Source organism: Xiphophorus hellerii, chromosome 1 (assembly GCF_003331165.1).
Source record: "Xiphophorus hellerii strain 12219 chromosome 1, Xiphophorus_hellerii-4.1, whole genome shotgun sequence".
NCBI classification, from domain to species: domain Eukaryota; kingdom Metazoa; phylum Chordata; class Actinopteri; order Cyprinodontiformes; family Poeciliidae; genus Xiphophorus; species Xiphophorus hellerii.
In genome coordinates this window covers 12347383-12361729 of record NC_045672.1, presented here as the reverse complement: position 1 = coordinate 12361729, position 14347 = coordinate 12347383, and the positions used below count along the sequence as shown (strand labels likewise).

Sequence of the window (14347 nt, the reverse complement as noted above, 5' to 3'; positions counted from 1 at the left end):
ACATTAAAAATGAATATTGTGAAATTATTTATTTTGCCTCCTGCTTCTAAAGTAGGCAGTGTCACGATTAAAACGCGTCTCATAAATTAGGAATCAGCAGCCGACTGGATTATAAGTTTTAAGGATTGGGGGAAAATCTATATTAGAAGAATATTTTATGAAAATATATATTTTTTTTATTTTTGGGATGAACATGGATCTAGAAGATCATTCTTCCATCAGGGACCAATTCTATCTTATTTATGTTTTGTTTTTTTTTAACAAAGAATATGACAAAAAAACAGTAACAACTAAATAAATCATAATATGGAATATCCAGGAATTGAAAACTAACCTCTCCTGTCGATTCTTGGAAGCAAAGGCCCTCTGCAGCTCCTCCATAATGCAGCTGGGAGGCATGGGAGGGTGGATCATATTGCCCAGATGTGGGGACCCCGAAGGGTTTGCCAGGGGCCCCCGTAGTGGCAGGGTCATCGACGTCAGGCTTTCTGTGGCCCTGGGCAGAGGCTCTTTGGGGAGGTAGGAGTTGGGCAGGTGGATAGGGAGCGACACAGGTCCTGAATCTAAAAGGCACATAAATAATTGTTAATCATGTAAATTTCTCTTATTTTTCTTACCTATCTGTATTTGTGTACATATTTAGGATTCAGCTTTCAGTATCTTAAGGTAACTTTACATGTTTACATGTTTTCTTTGTTTCTTTGTCAGCTTGAGGGTAAATTATGTACTTAGCAGAATTAAACAGAAAATACTAGCATGTATCCAGTTAACAGGTCTATGCATCAAAATATACCAGCTTCATGCCGAGTTTACACCTTTTTGGTTAGATGCTAATTCATCTGGTACTGTAATAGAAATGAAATTAAGGGTCTTTCAGAAATAACTTCACTAGCACAATAACTGTAAACATACTGGACAGCTTTCAACCTGTAGAGAGGGAGGCTCCACATTCACCCCATTCTGTTCAGTGAAGCAGGAATAGTAATGCCATATTGTCATATTTTATTTGTCATTATTTAGGATTATTCAGCTTTTAAAATCAAAGTTAAAAAAAATGAAAGATAGGGAGGTGACACATCAGAAGGGAAGGGATGAAACTGACATGTTTTCCCCCTGGAAATGTTAGTGTCGGTAATATTGTTTCACTAGGAGCTTCAAGATCTTTTTCTGTTCCCTCCTAACTCGTATGGTTTCAGAACTATTCTCACCGTCTCCAGAACTCAGCTGGGGCAAAAGTTTAGGAGGTACTTGTGGTGGCGACGTTCCGGGAGCGATTTCCTCTTCCGACCGCTCTTCCATGTGCTCTCCCGCGTCCTGCAGCCCCTCAGGGAGATCCCCCGCTGGGCGTGACTCTTCCTCTGCATTCTCCTCTGATGGTGCTACATTCTCCTCCACCCGGTCGCAGTCTTGGAGAGGAGCAGCCACTGCAGCACAATTAAAAAAAACAACAAGAAAACCGCTTTACATCGATGTTACATTCGCACGACAAAGGACAAATGTATGCAGTTTGGACAATATAAGCCGAAACACAATTCACTGAGATACCTTATTACAAAAAATAAGTTGAATGTGTAAAAATCTGTTTTCTTCTTCTTCTTATAAATAGAACAAAACTTTCAAAAATCTCAAGTTGTATTTTAAAGAGTCACAGTGGAGCAAACCAACTATAGTTCACTCAGACTAAAGATTTCAAATGATCAAATTGCAGACCAACTTTTAAAAACTGAAATATCTCCTTAATATAGCTTAGAACTAGAAGCTTTAAAACAAACACCAAATTCAGCTTTAATGACAGGACCTGCAAATAAACAATACGAAACTCCTTTGGTATCTGACAGATGACTTTGTTGCTCTTGTGGCTTACGCTAGGCCATGTTGCCTTGGGCAGTGAGCCACATTATCCATATAAAAACAGCACTGTGTTTGATGCAGCAGAGAGGAGGAGAGCCATTTGTAAAAGACAGATTGAACCTAACATTTAGTTGTCTTTGCTGCCCTCTATTGGTGAAAGAAGAATATTGGCTCGTGAGGTATAAATTAAAAAGAAAAATGTCTGAAACTATTTAAAAACCATTACTCATTCAGCATCTATAAGGTTATTTTGCAGGCATCATAGCAACAAAACCCACTGTTTCAACTACCGTACTTTATAAATTACTCTCAGACAAAAATCCAGAAATGTCTTGTTCTTGCAACTAAAAATACTCATACATCTCTGTTACAAAAAAAAAAGAGTATTGCTTTAATGGTTCATGTCCATTTTACACAGTAAATATACCTGAAGAGGGAAGCTCCTCGTCAGGACCGAGGTACTCAACGCTGCTGACGGTGAGGTTTGGATTCAAAGGTCCCCCAAACCCACCGAGTAAGACGGTCCCATCTGAGCAGCAACCTTGGGTGGGAGAGCTGGGATCATGGCACAGGAGACTGCTGGATAATGCTACATCTTTTCAAGAAGAAGAAAAAAAATCATTTGATTGGAGTCAGTTGCCGCAGCTGAAACGCGACTCGAATTTTTTGGTGTTCAAAGTTTATTGTTTATTATTACACATTTACTGAAGCCCCTTTAAATTGGATTTGTCTCATTTAATTGGTGAAATTAATGTTACAAAAGGTATATGAAATCTGTAAAAGGAACATATAGGGTAACTGTGTATGGATTTGTTTTTTGTTTTTTTTAAATATTGGTCTCAACAAATTCCTTTTCCAAAGTAACTTACATCAATATGAGGGACAAAAAAAAAAAGACCAACAAGGGATACAACATTTTAATAAATGAATTTGTCCCATGGAGTGCTGTTGAGTTCTAATTTAGCTAAGCTCCCTCGCCAACTTTTAATTTACAATTTTTGCATTTAGTCCTTTGAAGCAACCTCAATTTAAACAATACAAGGGAAGTCTCCAATATTTTGTTTACATTTTTCTTTTTTAACTTCCACACTCAGAACACCTGTGGGGCTTTACTGCAGTATTAATCCACATGCGATCTTCACAGGCATGATGTGAAATTGACATGGACTAAATTAATTCAAGCGGCTCAATCCTAAATTGCCACATCCCTTCATTAGGTTTTCCTAACCTAATTCATTACAAAAAGATTAGGACTAATGTGGTCGCATGATGAGCCTCAGAGAGGTTGGATGGAGATCTCAGGCTCTCCGCCGTACCTGTGGAGCTCTGCTTGAGCTTCTCATTTTTCTTTTTCCTCCACTTCCAGGGCTTGAAAATTCGCCCCAGGGTGGCCAGCTTGCTGTTACGTCGGATGGGTGGAGTGTGAACCCCCGTCACCAGGCAGCCTGTTCGCAGCACCCTCTGCTGGTCCACAAGTTCAACTGCAGCAACAGAAGATGCAGAGAGGAGGCCCAAAGAAGGGAAGAGATTTTTTGTTTGTTTGTTTTAGGAAATATGTAGTTAGGAGGCAAAGGAGGGGTGTGTAGGTTCAAAGTTGACAGGATGAGGTTAAAATGTCCAAAAGAAGGAGGAAAGGAACAAGAAAGAGGGAGAGAGAGAGAGAAAACAGGAGCCCAATTAGTATGCTCACCTCACTGAATAAACCATGATGGAGTCCAAGTGCTGTGAACAGATTAAATTAGAAAGACTAATTCAATCATGGCACACTCTCCTACGACTGTTATTTCCCTCCCACTGAGCCATACGTCATCTATCAAAATAAATATCTCTCCCATTCTAAATTTTTCAGCCGAATTCATCACCGCTGTGACACAGGCTGCCGCGCGAGGGACGCATTACCCAACAGGTGCTCCGGCCGTGGGGCCGCCTGAGAGAGAATGATTATTTTAGTGTCTAATATCAACCTTTCAGTTTAAAACGCATTCACATCCTTTAGACGTTTTCATGTTTTGTCATGATAAACATTGGTGCATTTTATAAGAATTTTGTTATTTTAAATACGTATTTACACAAAGGAGTAGGATAAACAAACTTTTCACAAGCAAAAAAAAAAAAAAAAAAACAACTTTAAAAACTGTTTGAATTCAGCTCCCTTTACCCCGATACGCCTAAATAAAGTCCATTGCAACCAATAAATTTAATGTCAGAGGAACAAAGCAGGACAGATCAGGGAGGACGTTGTGGAGAAGTTTAAAGCATATTATTTTAAAAAAAGGAACATTTAGAGATTGCATGGAGAAGCAACCAAAAGGGTCATGGTAACTCTGGATTAGAGAACCACAACTCAAGTGGAAGAACTTTGCAATTAAGGTCATGCACTTCAGCAGAAAGTAGGTCACTGCTGAAAGGAAACCATGAGACATCAAACACAAGTCATGTAAGGAGAACTGATAATGTGGAAGATGTTTGTCGGGTGAAACAAAATGTTACGTTTTGGCCAACATACAAAACCCTTTTTATGACAAAAAAAAGATCCTAAATCCTGAACACACCGTCCTCACTGTGAAACAAAATGAAGAGAGCATCGTGCTATGATGGTATTTTCTGACTTGTGTTTATTCTACAGAGAAGAATGAGCAAAGATATCAGAGTATTCAACAGATTATTTATGAATTGGTGTTGAATAAAAATCCAGGCGTCACTTTTCAGATTTTTGCCTACAGAAACCTCTGAAAACCATTTACAATTTTCCTTAAGCTTCACAAATATCCAATACTTTTAATTAACTCACCAATATAGAACATAAAATCCCAACTAAACACTTTAGCGTTATCGCTTGATGAAATGTGAAAAAGTTCAAGAGGGTAGTATACGTTTGCAAGGCATTGAAGATTATTAGTTGTGACTCAGTTTACAAGCAGCATAACTGATATGTCACTTCCTTTTTTTTCATCCATCATCCTGTTTGTTATTTCTGTTTTACTCGCATTGAAAATCCAATCATATTTAGCCATTATTTCTCAGTCGAGCTGCACTCCTCCTGTTTGTGTTTTGCTCTCACTAAGTTATTTTTCATTCTATTTCTGAAATCCCATTAGCTCCCATAAAACGCTCGCGGATCCCTCTGTGCACAAACAAATTACACAAGAAAAATAAAACACAGAACAGCTCAAAAGCATTCGGGCGGCAATAACAAAACGCACCACAGTCATCAAAAAAATAAATAAAAAAAAATTTAAATTAATGGGCCAATTTTCAGATTGAAACTGTTACAAATCACTGGACGAAATAAACAAACTTCTGCATGAGAGTCCAGCAGCATTGATCCCCAAAACACATCCATGCTACCTCTCCCTCTGCTCTGTCTAGCAGGAAACGTGCATTTGAATGAATGACGGCTGTGAGTCATGTTAGGGAAAGTGTGGGCCTAGAAATCTGCGTGCGCACATCGCCGCCAGGGCTGCCAGCTTCTAAGAGAGCCAAGAAAACGGAAACTGCATGTTAAATACCATGCCTTAAAGAGCTACATACGTCAATGTGACACAACGGGGAGGGGGGGAAATATATATATATATATAAAATGAAGGCAATATCTGCCTTTATGAAGCGTGTATCTTTGTTCAAACAATCAGGAGTAAAAGGGTAGGATCAGGGAGGAAGGATGGGGGACATGCAGAGCGATGGAGGAGGGAGGGTCGCTTCTTTCTTTTAAGCACGTGGTAGGCAAAGGAATGGAGGAGAAAGAGGAAAAAAATGGGAGTGGTTTAAATTAAAAAAAAATAGTAGAAAGTGCAAAATAGGAGAACAGATAAAAGAGGGTCAATATTGTTTTTTTTTTTTTTTTGGGAAGGAGGGGAGGAGGGTGGATAACCATTCTGCCACTAAAAGCAGATCAGTGGACCGACCGTGCTACTGCGTCACTGCCATCATCACTGTGGCAAACGCGGCGGCGGCGGCGGCGCACTGAATCCAGGTCAAGCTTGAAGGAAACACAGCCAGTCGGTGGGAGAGGCAGAGGAGGGGGTGGGGGTTTAAGAAAGGAGAGAGGGGGGAATGGGAGAGGAAGAGGCGCTGCGTCTGCATATAAAGAGAGTGCGTGTGTGTGTGTGTGTGTGTGTGTGTGTGGGTGTGCAGAGAGACATAAGAAGGAGGTGGGGTCTGGCCTGCTGCTGTTGCCATGGCGACTACATCCAGATGCTGCTGCAGCAGTGAGACAGAGGGGTGTAAGGAGGAGGAGAGAGGGTAGAGGGGAGGCGGGGTGACTGAGTTGAGTTGGAGCTTACAGCAGAATGAAGAGGTGAGGAAGGAAAAAGAAGACCACCCCCCCCAAACAAACACACATACATCTGAAGCCAATGGCACCACCCAGTGCATTGTGGGTAGGTGAGCCACACAGAGGTCTGCCTGTATCCTTTCAAGGTGGTGGAGGGTGGAGGGGGGGGGGGGGAGGGTGCAAAGGGAGATTCCAGCAAAAAGAGGGGAGAAGAAGAAGAGAGAGGGAGGGGGCTGTTGCTATACGGAAGAGCTTTGCCAGAGGACGTTGTTTTCGGCCAATCACAAAGCAGCTATTTATGATGTCTCTCAAGCAAATTTGGTTTTCATAGAAGGTGTGTTTATTTAAAAAAAAAACCAAACAAACAAAAAAAAAACGACAGCAGAGTCAGGTGAAAACAAACACGGGAAGCTGCATCAAAAATGTGCCGGGCGGGCATTAATGGACGCCGTGCCATGTGGAGATGATGCGCCGCTCTAATTAATATGCCATAGTGCAAATAGGATTTATTAAATCCATGTGTCACGCACACGCATTGACCAACAGTCAGCGTGTCGAACCCCTCTTTCCAATGCAAGTCTGTGCAGATTGTTATTGTAAACAGAGGGGTGGCATCTTTGCGTGCCACAAAAAATTTAAGCAATTATGAAAAGCATGATTTAATTTAGAGAATACTATAGGAAGCAACAAACTCTTCACAGAACTATTGAACCCAGTTAAAATGAAAAAAAGGGGGGATGATGTAGGAACTATGATTATATGATTTGGGGGGTGTGTGAGGGGGTAGGGGAAAATATTAATAACTGCACCAGTTAGTACCACACCCTGTTTCACCGCCCTGTCAGCACATTCAAGACCATCAGATATCTCCCACATATACACTCCAAACACATCCCCCCCTTCCGTACACAAAATACGGAGTGAACCAAGTGAAATCCCTTGCCTGGGAAATTCTAAAAAAATGAAATATAACCTATAAAAAAAAGTGAATGATGGAGAGAAAATAATCCCACCTGCTGTTCTCTGGTGATATAAGCACTGCAGCAAAAAAAAGAAAAAGGAAAAGTCTCCAAAAATTAAACTGGGTATGGAGAATATTATGACCTTTTCAGATTTAGTAAGGAAAGTAAAACACACAGAGTGGCAGGATAACATCAGAGGCACAGCTTCCGATCTGAGGTTAAATGAGGCAAGCTGGATCACCTGACACACTGATCTGATGAGTGTGTTTTCTGGGCGGTATTGAAAAAGAAAACACCACTATGAATGAAGGTTTTAAATCCATTCAACTTTATCTTACTCCATTGCCGATTTTATTTTATTTTTTTCTCATAATAATGCAACCCATTCAGTTTTCTGGGACGGAAATGAAGTGAAGGGAAAAAAATAAAGTGAACTCTCAGATCTCACACTGAATTTATGACATGATTGCGGCATTTTTTGGCAAGTTTTTTTTCTTTTCTTTTGATGGTGAGTGAAAGGAAAATGAGTCATAGTTTTCATAATTGCTTTCAGCCTTCAGGAGACAAATTACATTTATAGTGGGTTTAAATGATACACATAGGAGTTTATTTAATAGCAAAGTCTAAAAGCTGTTATTTGCACTTTATCATATTTATCGGTATCAGTGTAAGGGAGCTGGATGCAAGGGCAAATTGCGCTTGGAGCATGTTGCTTTCTATTGAACATACAGTATGTCCCCCCTAAAACTCAATGGAATTTTATGTTTGAATATGAAACTGCTCACCTAGTTATGCTTTATTTATTTTTTTTATCTCACAAATTATTAAACAACACATGTGCTAAAGGTTTTCTTCCGATTCCGCATTGTGGTACGGGGCCATCGCACGTCCATGTTTTCAAACTTACAAAGCCAGACTTGTTTCTTTTACAAAATTTCCCTAAGAATTTTAATGCTTTCTTTGGCATCTTAATCAGACCTAGTTGAAGACTGTACAGCTTCAAACCCAAACAGAAAACAATCAGCAAGTCAGCAAAAAGTTGAAAATGCATATTATTTTGTTAGTACATTGAAAACAAGAAGAGTATCAGTGTTGTTGGCAAATAGCTTATATGTGGTAAACCAAAATATATTTTTTTGGCTCATCACAAAATTCATAGTATGTTTTTTTTTTTATCATAACATGAAATAAAGCCTGGAAACTTTATTTTATGCTAAATGATTTTGTTTTTTCGCAAAATTTAAATTTAATGACAACAAAGACAAATTCCATCTTTTTCCATGTGTTCCAGGGTTAACTTAGGACCAATGGCATTAAGTTAAAAACTATCTCTACTGGAGAGGGAGCACCATTTCAACACCTTCAGCACACCCACATACGCCCGCCGTGCTTTGAATGGGTTTTCCGTCCACAATGATTAAGTGGTGTATCGACCAACTAATGCGCCAGATGCTTCTCTCAACCTGTGTGGCGAAGGTGGAGCCAGCTAACTTATGACTGTAGCATACACATAAAGACTAGTGCTACTATTGTTAAACAAAATGGAAGACAATCTGATGCTAACATCCACCATGAGAACAAACGCGACTACAATGTCGTATCTAAGCCATGTTCTCAAAGAAAAAGAAAGACTCCATAAATAGTTGTGGGATATTGGGTGTGTTTTTGTTTTGATGCAAAGAAGATGTTGACAAGACGGTTTTAATGTGGCCGAAAAGTGGAGTTTCAGCCACCTGCAGCCCTGACAACGCCCGAGTTCTCAGTGGCATCGATATTAACAACTACAAAATTCATACTATCTTGATGCTTAGATTTACTTTAACATGCCTTCTGATCTTGCTGTAGAAGGTAAAAACACCCTTTTAAATGGACAAAATGTCTCTAATACTATCACCTTAGTCAAAACTTTACATAAACTCTGATTTGAGTTAGGCAACTGGAAAAATGGAAAAGTTTATGACTTTGCTGTCTAACCAAAAGCTACTGGTTAGAAAGCAGCTTCTGTCAGGCTTCTGGTAAACTATCTGACTGGTTGCTATCTTGTTTTGTCATTAATAACAAAGAAATGCCTAGTTTCTCTCCTTCTGTTGACTAATAAATTTGTACAATGAGATTTTTTTTTATCCTTTGTAATCGCTCAGCAAACTATGGCTTTAATTAAAGAACGCCAATAATCAAATCAAAGAGCTAAACTTTATTTAGAGATAATCAGTTTTTTTTTTGTTGATCTAAAAAAGAAATGGTTTAGTAAAGAAAGTACGAGTTTAAAGATTTGCTCCCTTTCATAACTATTTTTTTTTTTTGCTTGTTTTTAATAGAACTGCACAGGATATTTATCACATTAAATAGATGAAAATGCTTGCTGCATTTCTTCATGTTTCAAATATGTTTCATTTTCACAAGACTTTGTAGATGTTTTTCTATTCACTGCATTGTACATCTAACTGCTTTTCTGTGACATTTGTGTGGAATGAAAAAAACAATAGGCCTTTTGAAAATTTAATCAGTCCTGCAGTACAATCTGTTGTAAGAGCTGTGTGTGGACGGGTGCAGACAGGCCAACTGTCTGGGAGAGAGTTTGCCTGGTCTACCAAACTACACTTACTTCCTGACTCATTTCTTCAGGAGTGCTATACTCCTGATATATTAGCAAACTAATATACAAAACTTAGTTATTAATAAAATTACTATCAGTCTAGGTATTTAGGTATTAAAACACTGGAATTATTGCAGTCATTTTTTTTCCAGCGTTCCCTGCAAGTTGCTTTATGATCCGAGATGCACTGAGCTGCTAGCTTTCTGTTGGCACCTTTAAATCACCGTTGACTACGCAAACTGCACTTCACTGTACTGCATCTGTGCTTCCGTGGTCACAGCGTGCAGCTATAAATAACATCAGACTTTTCCTTGATATCCCTAAAGACCCTTAAAAGCCTCAGTTTCTCGCCCTCGTCCCTCCGCCAAGGCACCGAAAACATGTCCTTCAATGGAGCACCTCGCTGCTTTGCGCCACGCCAGCTAACCTCTTCGCTTTACCCCCCTGGCTTTGCAACTGTGGTGCCATCTGTCTGTGGCCCCGGTGCCTCAGGGGCCCGGCCACAGTCAGGGCACGCAGCTAAGAGCTCGCAGGGCTGAAGGGAGTTACGATAGCAAGAAATGAGACCAAATGGGAAAGAGGTCCGGAGATCAATAAATGGCCATTTCAAGGGTGATATATTAAAAAGATCTTCACAAAATGACCCTATTCAGCCCCTGAAAAGGAAAAGTGCATTCTTTAATGGAAATGACTGAAATGAATGGAAATGAAAGCTAGAATATGCGAAATAACTAAAAGTCTTTGCAAGCAAAGAATCCGGATATAGAATATTCATTCACCAGTATTCACACTGACCTTCAGCAATATATGAATTATAAAATTACTAATGAGAAAAGGCCTTTTCTGCTTTAGAGAACACTGAATGCATTACGTACAAGTCTCCAGCCATAAATTAATTAAGTAGGAGAAAATAATCACTCCTCAAGACAGGAAGGTCATGTTCTGTTTTTTTTTCTTTTCCCATTTTTGTCTATTTGCATTTTTTTCTCAAATGGATGAACTTCATTAGGAAGACAAAGACCCCTTTTTTCTCAAACAAAACCCAATTGTAGCACGTAATTATCTTGTTCTATATCTTAATTGATCATATGCATATTTATAACTTAGTGTTTTTTTCCACACTTTAAGCCATTTTGCCTCCATATGCCACTTTCCTTTGAAACAGAAAAAAACAACATCTGAGTTACAGACATTTAAAGCATTTTCTATGGTTCACTCCTATATACTCCATATATGTGTTCTTTTTAAATTTCAATTCAATTATTAAAAATATGATTATAAAAACATTTTGAAACTACATTCCCTCAACTCAAGTTCAACTCTTGGCTCTAGACCGAGTAGTTTCCTGTTCACACAAGGAGGAAATCTGTCGGCCAATATTGAGCCTAATTAACCCTAATAAAGACGCTGCACCCTGATCAAGAATCTAAAAATAAGGCAAATTAGTTGGGAAAGTTCATCCTCGCTGAACTTCGGAGTTTTTTTTTTCCCAAGTCTGTGAGTTAAACTAATTGCTGAGGGAGCCCGAGTGTCATTGAGTAAGGCTACATGAGTCTGCAAAAGGTCAAGCCGCCAAATCATCAAAGTGATCACAGGCAAAGTGCAAAACACCAGCATGTGGGCTGTTGGCAACAAGGGAGAGAAATGATGTTGGCCATGCTGTCAGCCAATAGGAAACGCCCGAAGCTCTTGTTTATTACCATATGCTGGTGTTGAGAATGAGCTTCAGTGGGTGGCTTTACTGGTGCATCATCTAGAAGGGCTACAGAAGCGTCATGTTGTGATGAAAGGCCGCATGTCTCTGTTCAGATTGTCATGAGCTGTGATGGACGGACACATGAGTGCAGCAACAACAGGTACAAGCTCGATTTTATTCATAATGGCAGAGCTTGGCAAAAGGATTTGTAGCATCTTTTAAAATTTTGTCGCTTTGCAGGTACACACTGCAATCTGTTTTACTGGGATTCTACGTAGACCATGTTTCTGTGAGTCTCACGTAGAAGTTTGTGGTTGTAACGTAATAAAGTGTAAAGAGTACAAAAAAAAAGAAACAAAAGGTGCCAATTTCGTAGAATGCTCTCTTTAAAACAACAAAAAAAAAAAAATCAAAACTGCATAGGTTATTAAATCTGACCATGATAAACTTCAGTCAAATAAAAGGGGTGATCCTGTTATTTTAAACATGGTTCACACAGTTTAAAATAATACCAAATGGAAATTATTACACACTGTGGAGAGGTACGTTTATCTAACTTAACTTATTAAGTAGATTTAACTTGACACATTTAAGTCAGTCCTACTCAAATCATTTCGTTTACTTCAAATAATGGATTTTTTTTTTAGCTCAGGTAGCCTTTATTTGAGAGTAGTTAGACAGGAAAGTGGGGGAAAAACATGTGGCAAAGGTCATCAGGCCATGGAATCGAGGAATCAAACCTACGACCGCCACATCTAGGACTTAGGTCTTCTTGTGTGATGTGTGCTTAATGTAATGCAAGTACGTCCATAAAATGACCTATATCTCAGTTCCTAAAATAGTCCAATTAATCCAGAAATCAATTCCTAAGCTTTTTTTTTTTTGCTCCAGGGATTCAACTTCATTTAAAGTATTTGTCTCAAACATGTGTTGCACATGTTAAAAGAACAACATGAAACAAAACACACAATGTAAGATCTGTTGCTTCCATTAAGTTTTTGTTTATCCTGATAGTAATTCAGAAATTCAGTGATGGAAATTGTCATCCCTTCTTGTACTGAAGCACACACAATATGAAAAGCCAAGGCTCAGACAGATTCACACAAACTGAAATGCCCCAGCGTTTTGAGCAAAAAAAAATAAAATAAATAAAAGAGAGAGAGATGCTATCTTTAACTTACACATATTGAGCAAGTGGGCTGACAATGTGCAGACTAAAAGTGGTTTCCCCATAACCCACATCCAAACTTCATTCGAACAGCAACCGCCAGGGGAGGAGGGAGATCCGTAAAAACATCCAGGAGAATTTCCACCCTTAAATGTTAAGAACCTGCTCTCCTAAAAGTAAAACTTTCATCCTATTCTGTGGGAAAGCTCCTTCTGGTCAGGTAATGGAAGTCCTGCTTCGCCCTTACGCTGTGTAATGTTCTGAAGTCTTTCACATTAAAAGATTGGATTCATACTGACTCATTCAGTTCCTTTTATGTCTTCAGACATGCATGTTGCAAATCCTCTTTACTGGGATGGCTTAATCATAAAATGACACTCTGTTTGGCTGCTGGCTGAAAAGCATCAGGAAGCCTTGTGTTAGATGATTTCACAGCCACATGCACGTGCGCACACACACACACACACACACACAGAAAATAAAAAAGCCAGTGTATCAAAATAACAGCTGATTTAAATGCAAGAAGCCATGGTTCCATACAAGCAACTGATGCTGCTATTTTCTGCACAGGGGGTTTTACTGGAGCGGAGGTTAAGACGGCTGCTTTTAGACTCAAGTGGCAGAGTCAGGTGGGTGAGCAGCTGTGTGTAATTTATTGCTGTTCTTTTTCCACCGGATCGCCTCAGGTCTGAACTATTTGATAAAGTAAATTCTGCGTGTGAGTTCAACTGAAATTAACAGAAAAGAAATGCAGGTTTTCTAAGAAGTTTTAGTGTCACCACATGGTGATGAAGCCGACAGCTTGCCTGCAGCGGTTAAAACGATCCAAAGGGAGAAGAGCACAGAGTAATGTAAGGTGTACTGGGGAAAGGAGCGATTCACAAGTGTTAGCACTGCTGTTTCAAAGCAAGTTCCCACACGGTAAGGATCCCGCTTAGATTTGGATTTCCTCAAATGCACAGCCACGCAGGATCCATTATAAACAATGTGATTTAAAAGCCTGAGCAATGACTCGTACTAGAACAGGGAATACAGTAGAGTGGGCAAATCTGGAGCTCCTCTAGGGAATCCTGAAGCTGAGTTGAAAATAGAGTGCCTCATTTTATTTATTATTATTTTTTTTAGGAGAGCTGTTTTTATCCAAACCTGTGCAGGGGTCAGGAGAAACAGTAACAGCGTCTTTTCTGTCACAGAAGTGTGGATACTTTAGAACAAACAGCTGCACCTTGTAATGAAAAGGTCAATAAGTCTTTAGAAATGCCTTCACTGCTGCCTGTAATCTATCTGAATTCAGAAGCAGGCATTTCAAAGAGCTGAGTCAAAAAAGAAAATCAACAAAAATAGCCACAAAAGTTTAAATTCAGCCTCGGAAATCTGAAGATTTTGTTTTTTGTCTGTTCAGATGCGAAAAAATTCAACATGGTTGACTCACAAACAAAACAGTCAAAACATCTGCTTGAAAAGAAAAATTCTTAACAAGTAAAGTAAAGCTACACAATTTCTGTTATACATACAGTACATGACACTATATTTTGTGTATAGCTTTTTGAAATTATGGTTGAAAAGTGCAAGGTGGAAAGATGTTGAAAGATGTCAAGTTTATGTTGCTAATGTTGCTAATGACAACTAAAGGTGCTTAGAGCAGATCCAACAGGCTAGCCAAGCCTCGCCTTTACTGTCTTTGTCTCTCACACAGCCATAACAAAGATAATCCTGTTTACTCTATGGAGAGATGGTCCCTCACAACTTAGTAAATGTGTTGAATGGCACTTGCATGCATAAAATACCCAAAAGAAACCTA

General features: G+C 39.2%; 1 protein-coding gene across 1 annotated transcript in view; it reads right to left on the bottom strand.

Moving 5' to 3' along the window:
- Positions 1-14347, bottom strand: part of phactr3a (phosphatase and actin regulator 3a) — a 35728-nt gene that overhangs the window by 8258 nt on the left and 13123 nt on the right. The window contains exons 2-5 of the mRNA XM_032572114.1: positions 3168-3332; positions 2279-2446; positions 1209-1424; positions 335-563 (exon numbers count right to left, since the gene is read on the bottom strand). Of these exons, the coding sequence (XP_032428005.1) occupies positions 335-563; positions 1209-1424; positions 2279-2446; positions 3168-3332 (778 nt within the window). The remainder of the gene's footprint in view (positions 1-334; positions 564-1208; positions 1425-2278; positions 2447-3167; positions 3333-14347) is intronic.